This window comes from Glycine soja, chromosome 17 (genome assembly GCF_004193775.1).
Source record: "Glycine soja cultivar W05 chromosome 17, ASM419377v2, whole genome shotgun sequence".
NCBI classification, from domain to species: Eukaryota; Viridiplantae; Streptophyta; class Magnoliopsida; order Fabales; family Fabaceae; genus Glycine; species Glycine soja.
The window spans coordinates 1,125,074-1,152,242 of NC_041018.1; the positions used below are offsets into that span (position 1 = coordinate 1,125,074).

The following is a 27,169-nucleotide window of genomic DNA, read 5'->3' on the forward strand; positions in this document are numbered from 1 at the left end:
TAAACTTTATTACTGAAAATTGACTTTAAAAATCAGCTTGTTCCTTGACAATCTAAACTGTAATTGCTATAGTACAAAATTTTTCTTGAACACCTGGATCTGTCCCTAATTAAAGAGTAAGTAATGCGCTGTCAAGAAATAAAATGTCTGTAGAAAAGAGCCAAATCACGAATGCGAGTTCAAACTTGAAGAAATTGTCTGTAAAGAAATAAAATGTCTGTAGAAAAGAGCCAAATCACGAATGCGACCTCAAACTTAAAGAAATTTTCTGGAAGAAAAGAAGAAATGAAAGTGAAACGCTATTCTTAAATTTATCTAAAAGTGAGCAAATGCATTGCTTTGCGAAAGAAGACTTTGTGCGCATTCCTTCACCCCGTGACTGAAATAACATAATCAGCTGGAAATGCAATAGGATACTCACATTACAACAAGGTAAATCAATAGCATGTGTGGAAAAAAAGTGTCAACACAGTAAATCAAAATTAAAGACATCATAATGAATATTAAATCCACTATCTGTGTCTATATTAATTATTATTATTATATTCCACAATCAACCATTATTTATCGCTTGGTAAACCCCGTTTGTTATGTATCCATGTTTTCTTACCTTTTGTCCTTGATTTCAGCATTAGATTCTGGAAGGAAGAACAGTCGAGGTGTTTTACAAAATTGAGTTAGTTACTTACAAATTATTTAATACGAAGGACTAACAAGAAGAACGAGTAAAAACTTATCTGCTTTTTTTAGTAAGAATTAAACACGGTATATAAAATTTATAAGACTCAACATACCTGTTCAACTAAGTAAGCCTCCTTGATAAACAGTGAAATCAAATAATGTTGATAAACAGTGAATTGAGGATTAAGAAATTTAATCTTAATAAATAATGTTGCTTTGCCTCTGTCAAATCAAATGTTAAAATTTTTGGCGGATTAAAAATGTTTAAAGATTAAAACAATTTAGTTTTCAGGTATAGAAACCTAAACATAACGATGAATAATTAAACCTAAGTTTTATCATTAGGGAAAAAATGATTTTAAAGTAAATGCATCTCTAATGTAAATAAGAATATATTTATTCTTCAACTTAAAGATTTAAATCTTAATGTATTTTAATTAATAGAAAATAAAATATCATTTGCTTGTTTTTAAATTAATTCATTTTTTTTGCTTAAAAAACAATTCATTTTTAAAGATTATTATGCTTGTCCTTAGTTGGCTCGTTGGAACCAGTTGTTATTGTTGAAACATTGCTTCTTAATCTTAACATGTAATATTATCCTAGCTTTAAAGTACAAAGACAACCACGTGAAGGTTTAAAAAAAAAAAGTTGTACTTGATTATTTATATAAATTCATGTGGACAACCAAGGGGACCTAATAAAATTGGTTGAATCTTATAAATTTTTTGATACCGTATTTAATTTTTACAAATAATAAAAAAAAAAGTCATGTGGGCAAAGGATTGGTCTTCCTAACAAATACCAATCATGTTGTGTGATATTTTTTTTTTTGAAAGGTATGATAATTTATATATGAAAAATATATATATAGGAAAGTATATTAAATTTTAAATCCTAGAGTCGAAAAATAACTTGAATCGTCAAAAAAGTATATGGCAATCTACTATAATAAAAATACTCCGAAGCCCTAATCCTCCGAATGTCATTACAGTTACATAGGAACAACTGAACAAGTACAAGGGACATCGGAAACAACTATGAATGCACATCTTTATAAGCCTCAAATTGGTTATCGACTGTATAATTTTATAAGAACATGTTCTCTCACACAGACTCATCTTTTCCTCCCTCTCATCCTTTATTTTCGTTCTTTTTTTATTGTGTAAGATTAAGTTAACAAAATTATTGTATGCCGGGGAGATGGCACACATACCTCATTCTTCGATACGAGGCAAGTGCATGTTGCAAAGCAACATTAATACTAGCACCTTCCCTGAATAATGAATCATACAAGTGACAAACAAAATGTGACAGTTCCTCTTCATCATCGTCCCAAAAAGAAAAGGTGCGGTTCACATTTCTCTCAGCGTCACTATCTTCCCAGTCGCTTACCGGACTAGCCGGTACGTTCTCATCATCTGCTTCATCTTCTCCAATTTCAAACTTCCCATTTTCCATCACATTCCACTCTATGTGACCATCAACAGTGATCGACTGAGACTCTGGAGGTTCACTTGAAGAACAAACAATAGCTTTGGCACCGGAGTCCAGAAAGGCCTTGATAAGGGCAGGAGTAGGCCCATATGTCCCTGTGCACATTATGATCCTGTCTCTCCAAGCTCCAATCTAGGTTATTCAAGATACCAATAAAAGGATAAAAGGAGAAAACAAGAAATGAGTCAGAACTTATAACATGAGTTCATAAAATGAGAAAATTGTAACATGGTACGTGCTGCCAATGCCATTATGAAGGAAAATGAAGGTGGAGTAATAAAGGCCTGATCTGTTACTGCCCGCATGATGCAGCAGCATGGTGGGGAATAGTGGTGAGGAACGGGAACAATGATCTGCTTATATATGTAGGATGTGCATATGCAGAGGGGGGTAATATATATTACATGGATTGATGGATGGTTTTTTATACTTCATGTATGATTTACAGGTTGATAGGAAGTGTTGCAGGGTGTTTTGGCATTGCTCTGCATAATCATTTTGTTACAATATCCCAGTTATAGATGCTGGGTACGAAACTTGTAGCATGAGTTAATCATGGTTTGGTAGTTTGTTTTGTGGCACAACTTGTGCTCCAAACTACTTTGATAGTAATATATATTATTTTTTGGCTTTTAAAAAAAATAAAAAATGAGTCATAACATTTCAACGAATATGACAGGATTTGACAAGAAATTTCTCTCCCTATACTTGCTATACCAGGAAAATATTGTCGTACCGGAGAACAGAGATGTCTTACAACAACATATAATCCACCTTTTTCCATAAACCCCCCTCCTTTCTCTCTCCCTCCAACCAAACACTATATAGTCTACACATCTTACATTGAAACCATCAACAAGGAAAGCATGGTTCTGATTTATATTGGGAACCAATAAGAAATTGATTATATTGGGATTTGACTACTTTAAGTGTACTCTAGAGACAGACCACAAAAGGTAAAGTGAGGATTATAAATAATAACCTTAACAACTTCATAGTGTATTATACATGTGTATGTATTTTATATTTATATTACAATTACAATATCAACCATTGACTTTTTAATCAAGTTTTTATATCTCCATACTTTACCTCCGTAAAAAGTATTCACTTTAAAGAAGTCAAATCCATAATTGTGATCTTGTCACTCTTATTCAAAATTTCAAACCAAAAGGGCATTATTCTCTAGATATGATATAAAAACTAATTTTATCCCTTCTTTGACAAATAAAAACAGGCACCCTAACTGTCCAAATAATGGATGTAGAGGATCTTTTAAATTTTACAGTGCCCACATATATTGTTCCGACGCTTAAAAAATCAGTCAAAGCCACTGTCACAGTAAAAGTTTAATCCAAATAGTGGCATTGCACAAAATTCTTTAAGAAAAAAAATGAAATGGACTCTAGTTCTGTCCCCAATGCATTATTCTCCTATACAAGGCATCATCCCTATACACAACCAGATAAAAGAATCCCTAAAGGAGGAAAGTAACAGAAGAAAATTAAGCCATATAAAAATGGACCTAGAGCAATATAAGGTGATGATCATTCTTAGGATATAACCTCCAACTTTTTTCAGGGTATAAAAGTGACTCATGTACAATCAAGTGATCAACACCCAATCATCATTCTATATCTTAAATCTCCAGATCAGATGATGATAGAGAACATTGGGTAACAGCCAATAAGAAAGATCTTAATAGTTTGAGTGAAGCTCCATAAAAGTACATCCATAAGGTCAATAATAAAATCAAAGTGGGAGCAAAGCACATACCATCCATCGTACATCCTCAGGGGATAAGTGCATAGAAGGGACAGTCCTACGAAACATATATGAAGCAATTTCTTGATCATCTTCCATAACCTACATAAAAGATATCCAAACTCAAGTTTCTAAAAGATATATCAAGTTGATTTAAAAAATTTATAAAGAAGCACAAGGGGGAGAAGATATACAAGGGTTTGACGGCCTAGATAACGGTGGACAATGCCTCCAATTTGGAAATAAGGTTTAAAGGCAACTAAATCAGAAATAGTAGAAATATTGGCCAGGAGAGATGCGCCCTTTCTGCGATGGCTCCTCATTGTTGACAACAAACTGAATTTAACATTTTGTAGAAATTTCTCAGCGAGCTCTCCAGGTTCAGCCACAACAAATACATCATTGTGCCAACTAAATAAAAGGACAATAGCATCAGGCTTCCATCCACACGGGCAAAAATAACTATTGACAATGAATAGGAGTTCATGAAACATAGTAGCATAGTAGCAGATACCTAACAATTAAGCCATCTGAGTTATTTTGAAGAGCCAAATGTATAACACCCACTTGCGGTGAATTCTGCAATTTCTCATGCAATGATTTGACGGGCAAAGAGAGCTGTCTAAGTCCTCGAGGAGACATTGGAGGCGATGCAATTGCTTTCCCTAATTGACCATCTAAACTTAAAGGTGGGACCAGATCAATTCGTCCAATCCTCTGACCAAGATCAGGGCTAAACATGCAGGGACTCGAAGGAAAGCTTCCTGTAAACAGAGGTGATTGAAATGGAGTTGGGAATGTTGTTGATGGCACTGTCTTTACAATCCCAGACAAACCCTGCATTAGGGATAAACGTATGCCATTACGAGCACAAAATGACTCAAGTTCCCGGGCATGGTGGATCACTCTTCCAGAATCTGGATTATGTGAAGCTTCAACAAGTAGTACATTACGCCTCCACCCTAAGGTGGGGCCATCGGCACCTGATAAAAGAGAACAAAAGAATCCTAACATTTAAGGGGATAAATGAAAGTGAAATTTTACAGTGCTGACAACATATAATCCACAATACCCTTAAGTGATTCCTCTGTCTTGGGTAATTTAGATCTCAGATTTTCTGACCACTTCTCCTCATGCTGGAAAGGAAGAAGCAATCTTTCACACACATTTTCAAATGCGTGATGATTCTTTTGTATATATTCTTCAATCGCAGATTCCAACTTTAGCCAGTTAGTTGGATCTGTCTCATCAAGTTCCATATCACAGCGTTCATCAACTGTGAGGAAAGACACAGAGGACACTTGTTGAGAATTAAAGTTCTTTCCATGAATAGCTAGCTACTCTGGAAGTACACTTCTTTATCAAACAGGGAAAAGAAATGAAGTTAAAATTGAAAGCAAATACGAAATTACTGAAAATTGATTCAAATAGAATTAGAAGGCAAAGAAAGATTCTTCCATTCCCAAACTCAAAAACATAAACATGATACTGATAGGATGGGCTTTAGGCCCAAAATTAAATGATCTAAGGACTATATAGGATGGAGTTAAATATGTATTTTATAAATTATAGTTTTTATTTTGCTTGTGTTAAAATAATACAATGTTGACACTTGGATAGTTATTATCCACTAATTGACATTACTAAGGACTATATAAATGTATCCATCTTTACCTATTATCATCAATGAATGAAAATTTTGAGTTGTTATATTTTATCTTTTTTATAGCTTTCCCTTTAGCCTTTAATGGCGTTTTCTTAGGAGTAGTGGTAGTGCAGCTATCAGCCCTCTATCAGATACCTGGATTGAAACGAAAATATTGTATCTCAGGAAGCATGGGTAGCAATGTACTTAAAGCTTCCTCCACCCGATCAACAGAGCATGAACTCTCAATCAACACCTGCCCCGTGTCCAGATACCGCCAACCTCCTTTTCGTACCTACAAAAGTATAAACATACAATAATAAAAAAAGTAACTTCAGAACTTCAATAGTCAATGACACGTCTCTTAAAATCAAAATTACTAATCACATTTGTTAGAATATATGGAAATATCATAAAACATCTTTATAATAATTTAGATTATCCTCTAGGATTAGTTTCCCGATTTTGGTATTTCCTCATTACCTTTTAAGATTAATTACTGCATTTCCTTATCATGATTTGTTTTCCAAATTAGTTAGGGTTAAGATCAGTATAAGGGTTAGTAATATAAGTTTTATAAACACATCAATACATTGTAAAACATCTCAGTTAATATCAATATAGTATTTCATTCTCTTATATCTCTCTACCTTCTTCTATACCTAAAATCCTAAAATTTTAACAACATTATTTTTTTAACTTTCATCTTTACAGACTTATGAAACAAGTGTTACAATGAATAACTATCAAAGCCCTTGATATTCTTTTTCAAACACAGAATATTATTACAGAACTAAAACAGTGAAGATTGCTTACCCTAGTTCGAACAGAACCACATCCTACTGAAACCAGACAGTCAATTTTTGTATCAGGCCACAGAAGTTGTGCTTCTCTTATGGCAAAAATTGTAGGATTGTTAGCCACTATTGCACCATCTTGCCAGCGGTTGACATCTTAAGGCACGTTGCAGGATGAAAATAAATAAATGTAAAAAAACAATACAGAAATGGAAATAACTAAAACTAAAATACAGCCAAATTGATGCACACAACAGCACAGTAATCAGTACCATCCGAGAAATCATCAAGATAATAAGGAGCAGCAGATGATGCTCTGATAGCCTTCCATACTTGATGCTTACAGCTTCCAATGAAAGCACTACGCTTATAGCCAACCTGTTCACCTATAGGTGAAGCTAATACATTGATCCCGGAGCTATCTGATGTTGCAACAAGAGCCACCTCAGGTGTTCCAGCAGGGTACTGCATTATAGATAGTAACGACAAAGAGGGACAGAGAATTAAATATTATAAAGAAACAATACATTAACAACCATGAATAAGTGTAATTTAATAGCCATTATTTACAAACACCAATAAACAGTATTAGCTTCAAACCTGATAATTGCGAAATACGAATGGTTGTGCAGGCATCATGCTCACCAAAGTTGATACAACAAAAACTTTGGGCACATTTTTCACAGCAGAATCTATCATTAGATCTCCATCTTCATCAGCACACATTTCCTTCAATAGCCTTTCGAACTGTTCTGCACTATGCTGCAAGACAATAAGTCATAATACTCCTTTTAGTGCAGAGAAAATTCAAATACCTAGATTATCGCTGTCAAAATAGCTAATAGCTCAGAGAAAAGAATGCAATAATGCATTATGCACTCTATCTTACAAATGTAAATAAAATTGCACAACATAAAATTGATATTGTGAAGCATCCTATTTCTATTCAGATATTCTAAAACACATGCTTCATATTTATATATAGAGATTAGAGAGAAACGGGAAAAAATGTCAATACACCAACATAAAGGAAAGAAATACATACTTTTGATCCATGAACAACAACCCTAAAACTCTGTGATGAACTTTTATAAAGTTGATCTAATTTTTCTCTCCAAGTAGCAGCTTCGTTGTCCTTGGGAACAGGATCAGCAAAAACAAGCTTCCCTGATTCCAAGTGTTTGATCAGTTTATCTAGCATTGTAGGGCAAATAAACAGATTGATAAAAATAAATAAATGGCATGCCACTCTTAAGCGACATCCTTACCAAGATTTTTGTATATATCTTCACATTCTTCCAAAGTCATTAACTTAATCCCAAGTGCAACAGCTAGCATTCCTCCCGTTGATGTGCCGCATATTAAATCAAACAACTCATGTATTCGTTTTCCAGTTCCTTTTTCAATTTCCTTTAGCATTTGTACAGTTGCTAGACCTTTCATTCCTCCTCCATCCATTGAGAGTATGCGAAGTCCTTGCTTTCCCACTTGTCTTCCTTTTATTGCACGCCTCAGGTTTTCATTTTCTCCTACAAAAGTAAAAATGAAGAACCCCATGGAGTAATCAGGATAAAAAATCCCAACAAACATAGATGGATTTTACATCCGAAGACAAACCAAGAATTGCCAAAGCACGAGCTGCAGCTTTATAAACACGTGGCTCAGTTGCAACAGCCAGACGTAAGAGAAGTTCTCGTAAGCTTTCAGAAGAAACAAGTATGCGGCGATTTTCCAGACTGAAGGCCAAATTCCCAACAGCTAACAGAGCTAGCCTTTGTACCTATAGAAGGATAAACCTAAAATTTAAAGGACCGCGCAATATAAGGAACAAATTTAGTCTATCTATGAAGAAACTAACTTGCCTCTGGATCTTTATGGGCACATAAGTTTTTTAATGATTTTAAAATATCCTTGGTCAACATCTTCTCAGCCACAGTATCAGATGTGAAAGCCAATTGGACCACAACTTGCAATACAGATATTACCTCTTCCAGACCTGCAGATTTTAGAACTGTTCCAATTGGTTGCATGATGTCCGCTTTCATCAGATGCAATGCCACGGAATCATCAGAGGCAAGGGATGAAAGAGCAGAGCAGGCTTGTTCAACCTGTAAAATATTAAGGACAATCACACCCACCAAATAGAAGCAGAACAAAAAAATTGTGATTGTCTAAACCCATAAAACATACCACGTGGCAGTTGTCACTACTTATCATGCTTATAAGCTGTCGCACTGCATTCTCGTCTTTACCTACAAACACTCTATTTCCTTGGTCTTGCATTATCTTTCCAAGTGCAGATGCTAGTAAAGGGTGATGACAAGAAGAAAAGCGGAATATAAGAGAGAAGACAGCACTTAGTTTATGCCTAGATGCACCGAAATAAGAACTGTTTTCCATCTGCAATGACCAGAAAAAGCATGTTTAATTGAATATGAGATATGTTTTGAAAGAATAATGTCAGCAAAGTAGTCTAGCTAGATTAAAAAGTGCTACCTCTATTTGCACATTCACTGATCTCAAATTTTCATCTGCCACAATCCTAATATTTGCAAGAGAAAGGTGTCGAAGTTTGTGGAGGGGCAAAATTTCAGGAAGAAACTCAAGAGGATTTCCAAATAGCCTAAGAACCCGTAATTCAGCCATAGCCCTGCCATATGTGGTAACAATAAGACCAGAGGAATATGTGGAGTCTAGACTAGTTTATACAAATTCATCTAAACCAAAAACCTGAAGTCAAGAAGTGGCCTAACAAGCTTGTTATGTTCCAATGACAACTCCACCAACTGCATACACTGTCTCAGTTCCGCTGCTCAAAAAATAAAAAACTATCAGATACAAGGGCTATTTTACAAAAAAAAAACTAATCTTAATACCTCGGTTACTAAAGGAAATATCACAATAGTAAATACTACAGGGATGAACATTGGATCTGCTCCCCAAATCCACAAGGTTAATCAAGTGCGTTGGTACAGTAAGTGGGGCTAGGACTTCCCAATTCCCATAGCCAATGCAATCATGCTTTCTAAAAGCTTACCAGGCACCGAGACAAGCATGTTGTTGTCAATCCTGAGCACTTTTAAGCTTCTTAGCTCACCAAGCTCAGGTGGCAAAACAGTTAGCCTGTTATTATCAAGATAGAGTTTCTCAAGGCGTGGCAATTGTGTAAGCTCTACTGGTAATACCTGTACATAGTCATAATGTGTTTAAAACATTTCACTCCAACTCAATAATATTTGATTTCCACTCCACCAAAATTACAAAATCCAAGGCACTTCCCGAGCACAAGGGAGGAAAAAAAACAAGGCAAGCAAGCATAATAATACAGTTTAAGTGTATATTTGGATACCAATTGGAATAGTTCAAAAGTACTTTTATTCTCAAAGCAACAAATTCTTCCTACTTCAATGGGAACCTTGAAATTCAGGAACATGCATTGGAATTTTCAAAAGTTCGTTCCTAACTTATATCCAAAATCTTTTGGTATATTACTGTAGAATATAGCAGAGAACAAACAAAATCACTAACTCCTTCAATTTCGAAAACTACTTGGAAGCAGTTTTATAATTATAAACCACGGAATGCAAATTGCAAAGGTACCACAAGAGTGAGAGTTCCATCAAAAGAGTAAGCAGCACTCACTGACAAGCCACAGCCGCAGAGACTGAGCGCAGCAAGACTAGTCCAATGGTGACCGGAACCGGCAACGGCGGCATCTCCAACTTTTGGCGGCGTGGAGGAAGGCAAATCGGAGCGCAACAAGCGTATCAAAACACCAGTGCCGTCGCTCTGCTGACCGGAGGCAACAGCCTTGGCCATTGTGACCGCTCTGAGAGGCTCCCTTCGCTTAACAACCTTCATTCCCAAGTCCACCACGTTCTCATCATCGTCCCGCGACCTGAGCTCAACCACTACCGTGTCCTGCGGCATCGGCAGCGCCACCATCAGCTGCGACTGAAGCTTCAGCGCCACCTGATCCTCGTCGTCCGACGCCGACCAATCCAATTCAATGCGAAATCCAAGTTCCTGATCCTGCGAGAAGATTGAGGAAATAGAACCCGACGAAGACGACAAGGACGAAGAAGAAGAGGATGAGGGGGAGGAGGTTGAGGTGCGGGCGAGATTCTCCGGCGGATCGTCGATGCCATAGCTGAGAGTGAGGTGGAAGATCTCCGAAGGTCTCTTCCAACCCAATCCCCAAGACATTGTTGATTTGCGATCAGGATTTCAAGATTCAGTTACGTACTCACGTTGAATTGTTGAGAAAATTGACCTCTACGTTACGGTGCCGCATTCGATCCCAATCGGATCGCGCGGTTCAATGCTGAATGCTTATAGATGGTTCAACAAATCTCAGAACACAGAATAAGCTTGTAATGTATTAATGTAATCAAGTTTGGCACACACACACAGGACGAACCATAAGCTGTGTTACCCGTCAACCTACATATATACATATCCCATAAAATTCAGATTCAGTGTTTTTTCTTACTTACTTTTTTTTTTTTTCTAAAAAAAGGTAGTTTAGAAAAATAATAAATTATGTAATTATTAGTTAATGTATATACGTTTCATAAATGACAACTTTGAAAAATATAGAATTGTTGAATTATTGAATGAAGGCTATAAGGCTGTTGTATTTTAATTTGGGTTTGGTTTGTATTTTTTGAGTACATTTAAAGGAAGGAAGAAACCTGGCCGGCTATACCGCAAAGTGCAAACAATGGTAGAAAAACTACTAGAAAATAACCTAGCTGGTTTCATTTGTTTGAATATATTTCAAGGTCATTGGACGCAAAGGGGAAATGAAGATTGGAGTCCATAGATACGCATTATTTTGCAGTGAGGCGGTGAGAAAAGTCTTTTTTGGATTTTTGTAAATTTGATTTGGTTGAAAAAAAAAAAAAAAAAAAAAAAATATATATATATATATATATATATATATATATATATATATATATATATATATATATATATACACACATAAGTAGTGATTTAGGCTCTTATTGCTTTATGTTGGACTTCGATTTCTAAATATATAAAAAAACAAATTATTATTGGCTTTTTTAGAGTTTAATTTTTTAATAGAACATTAGTAGAAAAAATCGCATTATCATTAAATAACATATTGTCAAATTACTTTTTTTATAACAATATTGTCAAATTACTTAATGAGCGTATTATTAATGCATTCAAATTGAATTATTTATTTTATAGATTTTCTTTATTAAACATTTTTAACCGTCACAAATAAAAATACGAAACTGCTACTAGCTACCAGTAGTTTTCTAAACAAGTTCAACACGACATATTTCCTTGCAGTGCAAACCATGACTTTGACCATACTTATGTATTCTTCCGCCAGTGAAGGATTAAAGGGAAAATGTTAGCCGTCTGATTAGGAATTAATGACATCTCTATCGGTCAGAGTTTGTTGGTATCCATTAGTATTACATATTTACACCTAAAACGTTATTAACAATTTGATTTTTACAGTTTACTATTTTTTATTAAAAATCTTGGTTAAAATGTATTAATAATATTAAATTAAATGTTAAAATTTTTCACTTCTAATTTCAAAATTTATTACAGTAAGGATAGTTTATATTCTCCTAACAATTTATCGTATTACTGAATACATTATAATTTTTATTTTAACTTGTTGCCTAATTTATCATCCTTGCCGCATTTAAAATCACATATATTGACAAGTTCATTTAAATGGTATAACAATACAATATTGAATCACACTATCTGTCTATCAAAATCAAACCCAAAATTTATTTGATAGTAATATTTAATTTAAAGTTATATTGCATATTTTTGCTAAAAGAAATTCAATTCTTCACATTGTATGCAATAAATTACGATACACTTTGCAGAATTAAATGCAAATTTAATTGTCATAAATATAAATAAGTCGAAAGATGCGGTGGTTTAAAAGGGTTATTGGTCAACAGAGGCAAAGGGAGAAAATTGATTGGACAAAGGATCGTAGTCAATTTATGTTACCTTTGATATGTCTATCAACTTAACAGACACGGTCGATTACATTTACTGCCTAGGCTGTTTCGCCTACTTAATTGGGATGTTGGATTGAAGCCTCCAGAAAAGTAATTTTGTTTATTGAATGGCATAATGGACGGACTAGTTCATAGCCGCCCATGCCAAATGGTCAAATTTTAAAATTAGGACTTGACCATATCCATTTTCATCAATTGAACCCTTCTCGAAGAATCACGTGAATGACTGATTTATGAACAAAATTTATCAGGGTCCAATCCAATCTTCAACGAGGCAAGAGCCCAGGCCAAACCTGTTGAATCATTCTCTAATATATATAACAGGAACAACCGTAAGTTGTGTCCGTTATAATAGCAATTAGAAGTCAAACGATTCAAATGCATACACACCAAGATGAAACTCTACCTACAAGCTACAATTCCAGATTCTTTGCTGCTGAATTAAATTTTTTTCTTAAATCCTCCTTTACTACATTGTCTGCAAATATAAACTCGATAGCATTCTTTGATAGCTCAAACAGTTCCTTCTGTCCAAGGCCTAGATAATAGCCAACCAACAAGCAGTCAGCAAAGTTTAGCCGTTAGTTTGAATTCCACTGGCTGAAAGAGAAAAGCAAAACCTACCAAATGAAAAAGCAGCAATTTTGTATTCGTTGGAGAGACTGGTAGAAAATACACCGGAGTCATCGGTACACAGGACTAAAGGATGTTTTGCATTATATAAATCAACTGCATCACCAAAAGCATGGTGTCAAGCTGATTCCCTGATCAAAGCCAAAAATATGCAATGGAATGACTTCAGAGGGGATCAGCTTCTCTTGGAAAATAAAATGGGGGATTTTTTTTTTCTGGATCCACGAGGCTCATTTAGGAAAGCTAGCTACAAGAAATTTTTTGAAAGTGTATAACATTTTAATTGATTGATTACCAACAAAGGACATCTGCTTCTAGCCATACAAATCATGATACGCTATCAATATTTTGGTTTATCATTAATATGACAAAAGTAAAGGTCTAGCAAAGGCTAACCGGAATGTTAGAGGACTTCAGCCTTCTCCAGTGTTCCTCCTTGAAGAAACAAGCATGTCCAATCCTCTGCAGAAGAAAGTCGAGCATATCGTGAATCTCCTTTGAATTTGATACCTAAACACACTAAATCAGAGAAACACCGAGTGTAAAAGGAACAAGAAAAGATTAACACACCTCTCCACAGTGAAGAGTCACATAAAGACCTTGTTCTCGAGCAAATTTCAATGCTAGCAAATATGTAATCCTGCAAAAGATAAAATTGGGCTTAAGCATCAATTTTTATAATTTAAAATATGTCACTACACCAGAGTTCAAGATCAAGCTCGTATACCATTCACCAACAGCTGGATTCCCAGAGAGATCAATTCCAACAACCCCAAAATGCCTCATTTCCAGTGCAAGCATGACCTGCAGCAAAGAAGTAAAGTAATCGAAGGCAGTAACAAACAGACCTAACCTTGCCCAAAATACTTTCAAATTATAGCTTACAGTTTCCACTGCCGCTTATGTTGTCTCCCTACGGTCAATGCTCAAGAGAAGCCTAACAAAGATTTTTTTTTCTAGTGTTTCCATTACATTTATAACTTGCGTCCAAGAGTAATGGACTTAAAAGACTTTTAGTTTTAGTTTCCTCACTGTAAGGAATGAAAGCCACATCTACTGAACTGACAACTCTTAAACCTTCCAGTACAGCTTCAATGTAGGAACGTTTGCTCGATTTTTTTTCCCCATATATACAACAAGAAAGAAAAGTACGAAAACATATTATTCCTCTTGCACAAATATATATGTTTATTATTTATAGTATAAATTCAGTTTGGGATCCAAATTTACACTATAATTTTGAAAAAAAAATTGGTTTTTTACGTTGAGAATTTGGATTCGAATTCTCAACGTGTTTTTTTTTATTTTTTAAATTTAAAATATTTTTTAGAATTATAAATAAAGAAAATTAATAAAATTAGAAAAAATTATGATATGATTTTTTAGTTAAATTTATGTATTATTTTTAATTCTGTTTTGTTAGGTAAGTTAATTAAAAAATAAGAAAATTAATTATTAGTATTAAAACAAATTTAAAAATACAGTATCTTTCTTTCTTATCTAATATACATAAATAAATCATTAGTTAGTCATTGAAAGTTTTGTTTTGTTACCTAAGTTCAACCTACAAAATTGCCGACTCAGCTCCACATATTACCTTTGGTGTAGTTCTCAGCTCGATACACAACATTCTCAGATGCAAAATCTTCAACAACCTGCTAGTAGAAGTTGCTTGGATAAATGCAAAGCAATAAATTTGTAATAGCAAAATGCAGATGGTAGGCACTGGGTAAGAAGACAATAACATACTTCTTTGGTAATTCTCGTAATACTTGAGTGATCAGTTATAACAACGTGGATTAAGTCAAACAACTTGTACCTCACTTAACGAACGATCATCTGTATTTACATTGCCATAATCAGATTTAAGCTCATCAAAAGCAGATTCGAAAATTTTGAATTTCAGAAGTGAATATTTTAAATTATATTTTAAAGGTGAAACAATAATGGAAACACACTTTTGGCAGAGATGAATTGAATTCCTCCAATCAATGTCTCCCTTTTTAGTTTTTACATATATTAATGCATCATTTATTTAAGGTAATTTTAGGGGGAGATAAATGATAAAGTAGTGAGCGAGAGAATGATTTTTTGGTTGTTTAAAAGAGGAGAGAAGTGAAAAAAGAGAGAGAAAAATGTGGTGAGACTCCCACACACACGCAAAACTAAATATATGCTAGGAGAATGTCTAAAAATGTAAGAAAAGATGGTGAGGCCCATTTAAAAAAATAAAATGACATATTTAACCTTTTTGTTTTGTATTGTGTAAATGTTATTAAGAATAAGGGTTTCTTTATAATACATACTCACTTATCTTTCTCTTCCACTTCTTTTATACTTCTCTCGATCTAAATAACTTAAAACTCTATCCATTTTTTATTCATTCCCTCTTCTCATCTACTTGTTTCTACTATACTTTTCTCTTAAAATCTTTCATCAACTGAAAAAGGCATGAGTGAGTTTTTTTATTGTACATTATTTGTTTTTACTTTTCTACAACTTAAGTAACTTTCCTCTTTAATTTGGTAACTTTTAATTTTTTTTTCTAAATAAAGTTGTTGTTATCATTATTATTATAATATAATTAGGCCCAGAAAAATAAACATCGGTAGTTGATATACAAAATGTATATATAATAATAATAATAATAATAATAATCTCTCAGCATCATTATAGTATGAAAATGTTTATAATTAATTGTTTCTTTAAAATATTTGTTTAACATGTTTTATATTAAAAATTAAAATGTATTTAAAATATAGTTTCACTTCTTATTTAATAAATTTCACTTATAATTTTATGGGTACTAATGAATTTTAACTAATAATAAAAATATATATTAAAAAAAGTGTGTTAAAAATATATAAGATTGATGAAATGATTAAGAAAAAAAAAGTCATCAACTTAATTCTTTCTCTCAACCAAAAAAAACTAATCATTATAAAAAAGAAGAAGAAATGTGCTCCTAACACTTCTCTTGGAATGATGAATAACTATTTTTTTTTTAATTCTTTTGTGTACCTAATTGTACCAGACTTAAAAAAGAATAAAAATATATAAGGGGATAAATCTACATATATAGATACAGTGAACAACACGAGATCAAGTTGGGGTTCAACATAATAGAAGGAAGCCACAAACGGTGCTCAGCTATATTTGGGAAGTCAATGAGTGATAACTTGTTTTGCTAGTGTACGTACGAGTGGGTACGTACTACTACATTTACAATTTGCTGGGCAAATTAAAGAGGTCCTTACAATTGAGTGCAATATTAATTCACTTCGGGGTTTAGAGTCCCCTCTCTTTTACGCTAGTAGCGCGTAATAATTTCGCCTGCAACTATCCAACTACCATGCCAATATCATACTCTTTCTATGTTTCATCATGTGCTCTTCAGTCTTTAGGGCTGATACTATTTATTTACTCTTCCAGCTATACCGAGATTGAAGCGTCACCTCCGTTAATTTGGTGCCCCAGCCCAACATCTACATTATATAGCTAAGGATCCATAAATTGAGTATCAGCTGGCTAGTTAAAATGGCATTCTAGTTCTAGTCTAAAACAGAAACTATTCATAAAATTAAATTACTTCACAATTAATCTATATAATTTTGTGTTGCCAAAAATATTCAAATAAAAACCATCATGCCTTTTTCCATTTGGTACATAGAGGGTCAATTACATGAAATTATGTCACAATATTCTGTCATTAATCATGTCTATAAACATCTAAATCCTTCCTAAGTAGTATTTTAATTATCTATGTATAGTTTTTCTCAATCTTACCTTTAAACTTTTGTGCTACTCTCTTGATCATCTACTATTCTTTAGTTGTAGTCTTTTTTCTTTTTTACGAGGTTTCTATGTACTTGCCTAAACTACCTAGAGCAAATGTATACTACTTTTTCAACAATATCCCAATTTCCCCCTCTAATATAGCCTTTTTTAATCATATCCTATGTACTACTATATATGTTGATATGTCAAACTCAACATCTTATCTCAAATTGCAATAGATATAAATACGAAAATACTGTCTTCAAAACCGAAGACGAATTAAATAGCCGTACGTCAGATTTTTTATGAAGTAGCATGGAATGCAAATATAAAAATTTGATACTATATTATATAGATAGCACAGCACATTAGCACCTTCACTTATATTATATAGTAGGGACGCAAATTGGAACGAATTCCGCTCCTCTACAATAAAATTGTGCAATATTTTATGCGATAAAGCCTATATGTAAGTAAATAATAATGATAGATACATAGAAGGTTGGAATTCCATGGCAACTAACTGCAATGAGCTAGCAGACCAATGACATATCATCCAAATTAAAATACCCTGTAAAAATAAATCTACCTCATATATCCCTTCTGCTCAAATGTTATTTTTCACACATAACTAAGTGTTAAATGGATCGAGGCACAATAAGTGGCTTGAGAGGGTTTTTCATGACAACAGTGAAAGCGAAGGTCTCAGTCGGGTCGGGTGGAGCGTTGGGATTGGGCAACCAGTGGAAAGCCTGCACCATCTTGGCCAGCAACAAATTTATATGCAAAATCCCCAGAGTCCACGCTGGACAAATCCTCCTCCCTACACCAAATGGCATCATCCTCACCCCTTTGGTCCCCGTCACGTCAACCTCAACCCCATCCCCACTCATAAACCTCTCTGGTCTGAACTCATTCGGATCCTCCCACATATCCGGATTCTCCGTCAACCACGCCGTGTAAAACTCCACGCTCGCCTCCTTCGGAACCGTATACCCACCCAGCTCCGTCTCCTCCGTGGCGGCATGCGACAACACAAAGTGGCTCGGTGGGTGTCGCCGGAAAGTCTCCTTCACGACGGCGCTCAAATAAGGCATCTTCTCCACGTGACTCTCCGTAACCACACCATCCTTCCCCACACACTCCACTATCTCCTTATACAACCTCTCTTGAATGTCTTGATCCATCACCAAATGAAGCAGCGCCCACTCTACCGCGGTGGCGCTGGTGTCGGTGCCGGCGCTGATAATCTCCGACACGAGCGTCACGAGCTCCTCCTCCCCCAAGCGTCCTCGTCCAGGCACCTCCAAATTAAACAGGGAGTCCACGTAAGCAGCACCAACGGGACTCGCCATGTCATAATGATTTCCCAGCTCCAACAAATTCCCCTCCACGAAAGCCTTTCTGCTCCTTATCAACGGCGCCAGCAGCTCCACCTGCCTCCTCCTTAACTCCTTAGCTTCCTTCACCTGACGCCGGAACAACGGAGTGAAAACCGGTAAAAAATCGGGAAGCTTGGGAAGCGTGATGAGCATGACATCCTTCAGAATGCTCTCTATGCTTTTGATTCTTTTCTCCTCGATCTTGGCGCCGAAGCAGATGCAGATGAGGATGCTGCATATGGTGAGCCTGCAGTTGCTCATCACTTGGACGAACCCTTGCTCGCGGGCCTCTTGTTGGATCCTTTTCATGTGGGCCTCCATGGCCCATTTTCGTATCCAGCTGCACTGTTTTATCCTCAGGGGGGTGATCATCTCGGTCACGAAGTTCTTCCTCAGGGTGCGCCAGAGAGGGCCGTACTCGGCGGAGTTGATGGCGCACTTCCCCATGCTGAAGATCAGCCGGATGGGGGAGTCTCTGGGCCTGCTCGCGAACAATGGGCCTCGCTGGATCAGTGCCTCGTGGATTAGCTCCGCGCTGCTCACGATGATCAGCGTGCGCTGGCCCATCTGCATGCTGAAGATTGGGCCGTATTTTTTACGTAAATCGCGGATCACGTAAATGAAGTGACGGCGCTGCAGGATCACTTGGAAGAGGTTACCAACGATGGGCCACCCGGGAGGGCCTGGAGGGAGGTTCTTCGGGCCGCCGCCGGTGGTGGACCAGCGCCGCCACCACCAGCGGACGAAGAGCAAGCCCAGGCCCAGCAGAATAATGTCTGTTGCCTGCATTGTTAATGAACTGAAGAGTGTGAGGGAAGAGTGGTGCATCTCAAGAGTTTATATAAAACGAAAAAGGTGACACACTGACATACGTGTGAATGAGTTTGGTCTACGTTGGTTAATAGTATTGAATAATTTGAGCAGACGTAATTACTGCCAGTACGGCGTATTCAAGGAGAAGGAGTGACTTTCACGAGGGGCCACCTTTTCTTTTTTATTTTTTTATTTTAACTTTCTAATCTGACGTAATCTTCCACTCCTCTCCTCAATTAAGATTTGAATTTGAATTTTATGTATAAAATAAATTATATTGAGTGGATAATAAATATCATATATATTTATAATTTTCGATAAAGATGAATCCCTCTTTTCAATTCAATAGAGATTACTTTTTTTCAATATCCAAAAAAAGTTGAATTTTCACAACATTATCACATGCCACCAAACGATAAGGTTAAGTGATTTTCATATTGTATATTGACCACAAGAGGGTCTTTTATTTTATTTTTTCTACGTAGAACAGACCACATGTAAAGTATTAAATTGATCTAACCAACCAGACGCGTTCCAGACTTCCAACTGTAAATGTACGTGCATAAAAGGATGAAAACTGACCACCATTTCATGCATTCTATTTGGGATTTTTTTTTCTTTATGTCAAGTTGTTATATAATGATAAAAAAAAATTGTGCTCAGTTTTAAATTTTCGGTATGTATTAAATAGGCGAAAATTATCAAAGCTTACAAAAAAAATTATATTAAAAATATAGATATGTTTTTTTTCACATCATAAGATGTATAAAATTATCTGAAAATATTTATTTCCATTTCTTAATATATTCTTTTCGATATTATTATACTTTGTGGTATTAAATATTTAATTTTTTAAAATCATATTATTAAATAGAAAAAGAAAGTCCTGATTTAATTTAATACTCCAATCTTACATAAATTTAATTTAATAATGAAATAGTAGTATATATTATCAGCTTCCATCACACAAAAAATTACAAGTGGGGAACTTTTCTGACTTTTTTTTTATATCATGGTGGCAGTGATGTACAGGTGGTAGTTGAGCAATTGGGTGGAACTGCAGAGCTGCAATCAATAGCAAAGTTCATGGATTTGCAATTGGACACTGGACTGACTTTCTACAGCAGCACCCACTTGAATTTTCATGTTTCTTCAGCATGGGACAGTTGTACCCTAAATATTAATTTATATTTTATAGAACAATAGTATTTGAATATCTATATTAACACTTATTATATTTCTCTATTTCTTTGTTCTTACTTATCATATTATATGTAACATTCATATTTTTCTTTCTTTTATCTTTCTTACTAATTGTGTAATGACAGATTAGATCATCTCCCTTGCTTGTTACTTAACGAATCACTTGTTTCAATACATCATTGTTTAGATTTTTTTTACATTAAAAAAATATCTATATATCATATTATGTTGCTTAAAATTAAAGTTGGTTGCTTATTACTTATGATTGAAAATATATATTTTCTTACCTCAATTAAAATAATTGAACTCAAATTTTTATCTAAACAAAAATTAGTGTATTAAAATATGTTTTTAGCTTCTCAAAATTGAAAGTGTATTTTTAATCTCTTAAATTAAAATTTATATTGTTAGTCCCTTAAATTTGTAAAATCTTTTTTAATATCTCTTACAATTAATAAAACATCACAAATTTTGCATCCAGACCTTCAAAAATTAGTTACAAGACACTAAAAAAATATTTTACAAATTTGAGAAACCAAAAAATATAAATTATAATTTTAGAGACTAAAAAAGATTGATCCTCAAATTTGAGAAATCAAAAATATATTTAAATCAAATGTGAAAGTATAATTTTCCTTACTAAAAAGTATAATTTTCCTGATTTATACAGATTCTACATGTACTGGTAGTAGGCACAATTAGGCAGTGCATTCGGTATTCCGTTCTTGAAGATATTTTTTAGTAAAAAATATGAATTTAAATAACATATGTTGATATTTTTATTTATAGCAAATTATAGGTACATTTTTTAGATTTTATGTAATTATATGTTGATATTTAAATAACATATCTTATTTTTTTAATCATTATATTTACTTTTCTTACATGGCTATTAGTGAAAGATTTAATGAGATGCTAGGATAATGGTTTAAACATATAAAAAATGTTAGTATAATTTTTTCAAATTCAAATTAAATATATTGCCGACCCTGACGCCCCCAGATTTGATGGTGGTGTTTGGTGTTTGATGATGGAGGTGGTATGTTGGTTTTGATGGTAGTTGTTATGGGGACGGTGCTAGGGTGGTGGTTGTTATGGGTTTAAGAGAATGGAGTATTTTTTTTTTATAAAAATCTTATATTTTGTGGCGATTTTAACCACAAAAAATTGTGGTTTTATTTTTTATTTTTTCTATAATTTTTTATGGATTTTAACCCGTAGAAATTATATTTTATTATTTAAGTTTTAAAAAATGTTATATAGGCTTGAATTCGTAGAAGCTTAATTCTAGAATAAAAAAATAAAATATTTCAATTTTACGAAAATAAAAAATGAAATTTTACAAGAATAAATTTTAAACTTTTTGATATTTATAAGGATGAAAAACATATTTTAATCATCAAAATACAATAAAATAAAAAGTTAGTGTTGCTATTAAATGTTCAGCTCTTTTCTAGTGATCACTTTCAAATTTTCAAGTGCCATTTATAGCAAACATTTTAAAGGCTAAAAGTTATTATTGAAAATTCAACAAATTATTTTTTAGAGGGGTGTTAAACCTAAAAAAATACGAAAGTGAGGATGATTTTTTTTTAATTCGTAAGAATTAAAGATAAATAATAAAAAAATTTAAATAACTTATATATCATATTTAATCAATTGAGTTAGATCTCTTGATGGATGAAACTAAGTATATATATTTTAGTGATAAAAAAATTGAATGACATAAGGAATAGATAAAATGGAGTTTGACCAATAAATGAGTGTTAGTAACTAGTAATACATTTTTCAATACACTATTCTGTTAAAATTTATTGAAAAATATAAAATAAGAAAAGTTATTAAACATAAGGTGTAACTCACCAAAATTTATTAATTCTAATAAATTTTAACAAATAAGAAAGAATGTTTTTTATCGTAAAAATTTTTTTTATGAAAATTGTGTCAAACATTGATTTATAGTTTTTGTGTATAATTTTTTTTTTGTAATATTGAGCATTTTTCCTTTTTTTTTACAAAAAAAAAACGGGGAGGAGGAGTGGAGGAAGCAGCGGAGCCCGAAGGGGGTAAAGTGTGCATAAGGAAGAATCGAAAAAGTGGTGATTGTATGAAAAACGGTTGGAGTAGAAATTGGTTTTTATTTATAGCCAACCTAAAAAATTGGCTCTTATTCTTAAAAATAAAATGGAATAAAAGAGCTCACATAAAATCATTTAAGAAGAACCCATCATATAGGAAGTGTTTGGTAAAGATAGATGAAAGTGAATGTGATGAATAAAAAGAAATGAAAAAAATGAAGAAGGAAGTTTATAATACTGTTTAATTCTTACGAATAAAAAAATGAAAAAGAAAGTGAAAAGTGAAATTGTTTAATTGAAATGGAAAAGAGTATAAACAAGTTGTTTAAAGTAATAGATAAATAATAAAAATAAAAAGTAAAAAAAAAAACAAAAGGAAGTTTAATTTGTGTTGCTTACCATTTTCAGTTATGAAAATTGGAGTGTTATTGTATCTATCTCTCACACATGTTACAGCTTTTTCCATGCCATCCGGGTAAATATAAATATTAAACCAACTAAATGGAGTCTGCAAAAATGAGAAGCTTGAAAATTGGTTAAGCATGGGAGAAAAGGTGATCGATGATCTTTGTAATGAGTTTGAGGGAACGTTCAGGTTCACCGATTGGGACACCATTCTTTTCTACATTTTTCTTGTATGAACCCTCTGTTCTGGAGATCCCGGGTCGTAGCTTACACGCGGAGTACATGCAATCTTGGACATAAAAGCCGTGTAGTAATTGAGGCCAATGAAATCCAATCCTTTCTTGAGTTTCTCTTTTTCGTGGCTGGAAAATTTGGGCAAAAGGCTTCCAAGAACGTTCTCCATCTCTGTAGGGTACTTTCCAAATATGATTGGGTCCAAGAACCTGCACTATAATAAAGTGTTTTACTCTGGCGGAGTTGAGCAGTGAACAATAGAAAAGGCTATTATCAAGGGAGAACTATCAAGTATACCAATTGAAGCTGAATGCTCTTGCTCTTTCGGTAGCCAATTTGTCAGCTGTTGAATTACTCATTGGTTCAAACCACTCATGTTGAAGACTATACCGATACTTCCTTTTTGCTCAGTCTATTGTTTCATCCACAAAGTACAAATTGAAATTGATCAAATTATTGGGTTTTCAAAGTTTTTTTGTTTGTTTGTTAGGTGTTATCATGGTTTCTTTATTGTCTGTCTTAAGGATACGTAAGTTATGATGCTGAAAACAGTATCGCAATACCTGGCATTTGGTTCTATGGATATCAACTGCAGCTGCATGTGACAAGATAACGTTATGAGCTGCTATAAAGGGCTCCTTTTCTGAATCCCCTTCACTGCATTTAGCCATTGCTAATTGGGCAGAGCAACACGGCATGGAGAATATAAACCTGAACGGTAACCAAGTGGCACTAGGAAATTCGGCTCATTGAATGTGGCCCAGTACTTAACTCTGTCGCCAATGATTAAGCATTTTTTAATTTGCTGCTTAAACCCGACGGTTCCTGTTTCTCTACATAGTTTTACATCGTTAGTAATTAGTAGTAATTTTCTTTTTACAAATCGTAGTCTGATATAATACCAGGTAGCGTATATAATGATCAGTCGCAATATCCCCATTGCTTCCATCGATTATCACACTTGTACCTGCAAATAGTCATTGATTAAGAAAGAATCCATTTTATTGAATAAAAGAAGAGCTAAAAAAAGAAATTGCAAGTAGTTCTTAATTAATATGAACAGCCCTTTGCCGTCACTCTTCTAAGCTCCTTCATACTGTAAATTAATCCGTGAGTGAGAAAGAAAAGTGTTAGTAAGCATATCAGAAAATGAAGAGAACTGCTGCTGTGACTGTGACTGTGAGTGCCAACAATATCACCACAAATGCACTGCAGCAAGACAGCTCCATTGCTTTTGCTGCTACGCTTCTTGTTCTCCACATACTAAAACTATATGACACTTAATTACAATCAACACCAGCCCATTTGTTGTTTTTATTACACTCGTTTTTAACCTTATTTTCGTTAACATATTTAATAAAAAAAATATTCATTTATGAAAGAAAACAAAGGCATAACAAAATAATATTTAAATAATGACAATGAAGAATTTTGTTGATAATTACTTTAATATTTAATTATTTGTAATTTTTTTATTTACTTAATTAAATTTTAAATCTTAATTCAAATTGTTGAAATTTAATATAAATTATTTTAGACATGTATTTATTGATAAATCATTTTAATGTCTAACAATTGAAAAATTAAAAGAAACTAATAAAAGTATTTTATATAAAAAAATCACTAAAGATTATGTATTTCTCATGTGAGAGTTTCAAATTGAGGTTTCTCACATTTAAAATATCAAGGATGTCTTTAAAAAAAATGAAAAAAAATGATCAATAAAATAAAAAATAGAATCCAATGCTCATTTTATCTCTTGGGATGCGAAAGAATTAAACGGGTAAGAAAATATTAATCATGCTATATATTTTGATATATGTCATGTGTCGGCACTTGCAATTTTATAAACCTCTTTCTAACATGTGGAGCATTTAATCTGAAATTTTTCGTGCACAAAATGTCACAGTACATATAAATTTCTATGCAGAACTAAATACGATTTACAAATATGATCTACAAAACTGAACTTTATTATGTTTACCAGATACCGGTGGTATTGATCAACAGCAACATCACCATTGCTTTCGTCAGATATACTACCTGCTAATATATGGACTTAGGAAAGTTGAAGCTTGAACAGAAAAAAAATGTAAAAGTAAAAGAAAATCAGAATTAGAATACAGAAACTGATTTTGAGGTGATAATCTGATCACCTGGTTTGCGAGATAGATTAAGGAAATAGTGATCGGTGATATTAGATTTCATATTAAAACTAATTGACATTAATTAGAGTTGTTCAACAGATATATAAACTGCACTTAAAAAATGAGACAATTGATGTGGGACTTAAGTATTTTTCAACAGGTGAACATACAAGAAACAGAGATAAACATGCATGATGAAGAGGATGAGAAATTAAACCTGGTAAGAAGAGAAGCAGTGCCAAAAAGAAAAGGTGGAAATTGATGTAATCCCTGTGAGTGAGATTAGTGTCAGAGAGCATATGAAGAAGAACAAGAGTAGTGTCTGCATAGCCACACCACACCTTTCTGAGATGTACAAAACCCCCCATTGCATTGTTCTGAATGTCAACAATGGAGTGTTCCTATTCGTACACTTGTACTGTACATATGCTAACAGAGTTCAGACAACTTGCTAAGCCAAAATGGATGGAGAAAGGAACCAAACCAACAATCCCACCACCGAAAAGGTGCATGATAAAATTGACAGAAAATACTAAAATAATTGCTTATTGTTAACATAATAATTTTTTGCTTATTAGTGGTATAAGTATCAAATATCTAATGAATTTATCCATAACTATTCTCGATAAAAAAATTTAACCGACTAGTTCAGTAAAATTTCTCTTTTCAAGTTTTAACTATATTTTTCTTCATTCCCAGTTATTAGATCTTAAAATTTTAATTAAAATATGGGAGCACACTTTTATTCAGATTTTTTTAATCGATAAAATCAAATACAAGTATCGATCATTTAAAATAACTTATGTATTTTGTCTAACCAATTAAACTAAATTACTTTGATTTAAATCATCATCATAAGAATATCTTTAGTGGGATTTTAAGACCCTTTTTCATGGATTCTTATATGTCAGGTGTGCATAAATTTTTTCCTTATTTTTTGTTTTAATGGTAGAGTTTAGTTTGTTCTTAAATCTCTTTTTGTAACGTTTCCTTCACTTTTTCTTAAGCACGATTGATTTTTTATTAAAAAAATTGAAATCTTCAGAATTTTTTCGCAAGATCTCATCTTCCACCGTACAGTTATTGCCTTGTGCTCTGGTGAAAGTTGTTGAAGAATCCAATTAATATAGTAACCATCACTAAAAATACTCTAACTTATCTACCTTATAATTTAAAACTGAATTAAAATAATATCAATAATACTAATAGTTGAATATCACAACTCCACAAGTATTATTACTATCTATTATTGGATAATATGATTAGTTTATGGAGCTAATCCCGCTTATAATTAAAGAAAATTAATGAAGGGACATGACTTTCATGAAATTGCCTTTAGTGTGTTTGGATAGAATAATTTAATTAGGTAATATATTTTTTATGAGAAATTAATTTTTTTTATTAAAAGTAACTGTTTGAATATTTTAGTAAAAGGAATTCAAAATTTTAGAATTTTAAAAAGGATTTTAGTTGGTTAAAAGAATAGAATTTTAAATTCTATCTTCAAGAGAGAGAATTTCAAATTCTCTAGTTTGAACTTTTTCTTTTTGATCGTGTTTGATGAGAGCATTACGCTGGTCACTGGGTTTCTTTCTCTGTGATCTTTCAAGACTCTGGTGGCTTTCCTCAATGCATCCCTTACGCTGTAGTCTTGACCTATCACTAGTCAATCAATGATGCAACGAGCCACACGTTGACCTTGGCTTGTCATTCTTTGCAAAGGTAAGAGCTGTGTCGAGGTGGATGAGAAAGCCATGATGGAGAGCCTGTCAGCGATGTCAAAGCACAGGTCTTATGTGCTCGTAAAGCTAAGATGACAGTGCACTCCAGCATTAGTTTCACCTAAACTATTTTGGAATCTCCGTCACTGATTTTTGGATTGACGAAAAAGTCGTGGAACTCGTCGAGGCCTTCATCCTCGTCCTTGTTGGTAGAGTAAGATCACGTTGAGTATGCGATGATAGAAGTAGAGCGTGATGGAGAAGTTTGCTTTTACTTTTAATAAAAGAATCCAAACACAAAATTTTAAAAATAAAAAAAATTTAAATTGAAACATTTGAAATTTTCAGAATTTAAAATTCTTTAGAATT

General features: G+C 33.6%; 2 protein-coding genes and 2 pseudogenes across 2 annotated transcripts; all 4 read right to left on the reverse strand.

The window, feature by feature from the left end:
- Positions 1-1,603: 1,603 nt before the first annotated feature.
- Positions 1,604-10,813, reverse strand: LOC114393324 (phospholipase A I-like). Its single transcript, XM_028354616.1, has 18 exons — positions 10,027-10,813; positions 9,422-9,569; positions 9,115-9,193; positions 8,881-9,034; positions 8,575-8,784; positions 8,247-8,492; positions 8,002-8,164; positions 7,653-7,913; positions 7,430-7,551; positions 6,985-7,146; positions 6,657-6,849; positions 6,404-6,540; positions 5,744-5,882; positions 5,015-5,218; positions 4,457-4,925; positions 4,137-4,353; positions 3,955-4,044; positions 1,604-2,310 (listed from the first exon to the last, which is right to left on the reverse strand). The coding sequence occupies exons 1-18, from the start codon at positions 10,588-10,590 to the stop codon at positions 1,867-1,869; spliced, it is 4,002 nt and encodes a 1,333-aa protein (XP_028210417.1). The 5' UTR covers positions 10,591-10,813; the 3' UTR covers positions 1,604-1,866.
- A 1,837-nt stretch (positions 10,814-12,650) lies between these two features.
- LOC114393459 lies at positions 12,651-14,142 on the reverse strand (annotated as a pseudogene).
- Positions 14,143-17,173: 3,031 nt separating this feature from the next.
- On the reverse strand, positions 17,174-19,023 carry LOC114394012 (cytochrome P450 77A1-like). The gene has a single exon (XM_028355551.1). It carries the CDS (start codon positions 18,986-18,988, stop codon positions 17,456-17,458), a length of 1,533 nt encoding a protein of 510 aa, XP_028211352.1. The 5' UTR covers positions 18,989-19,023; the 3' UTR covers positions 17,174-17,455.
- Positions 19,024-22,669: 3,646 nt separating this feature from the next.
- Positions 22,670-25,612, reverse strand: LOC114394014 (annotated as a pseudogene).
- Between the last annotated feature and the right edge of the window lie 1,557 nt (positions 25,613-27,169).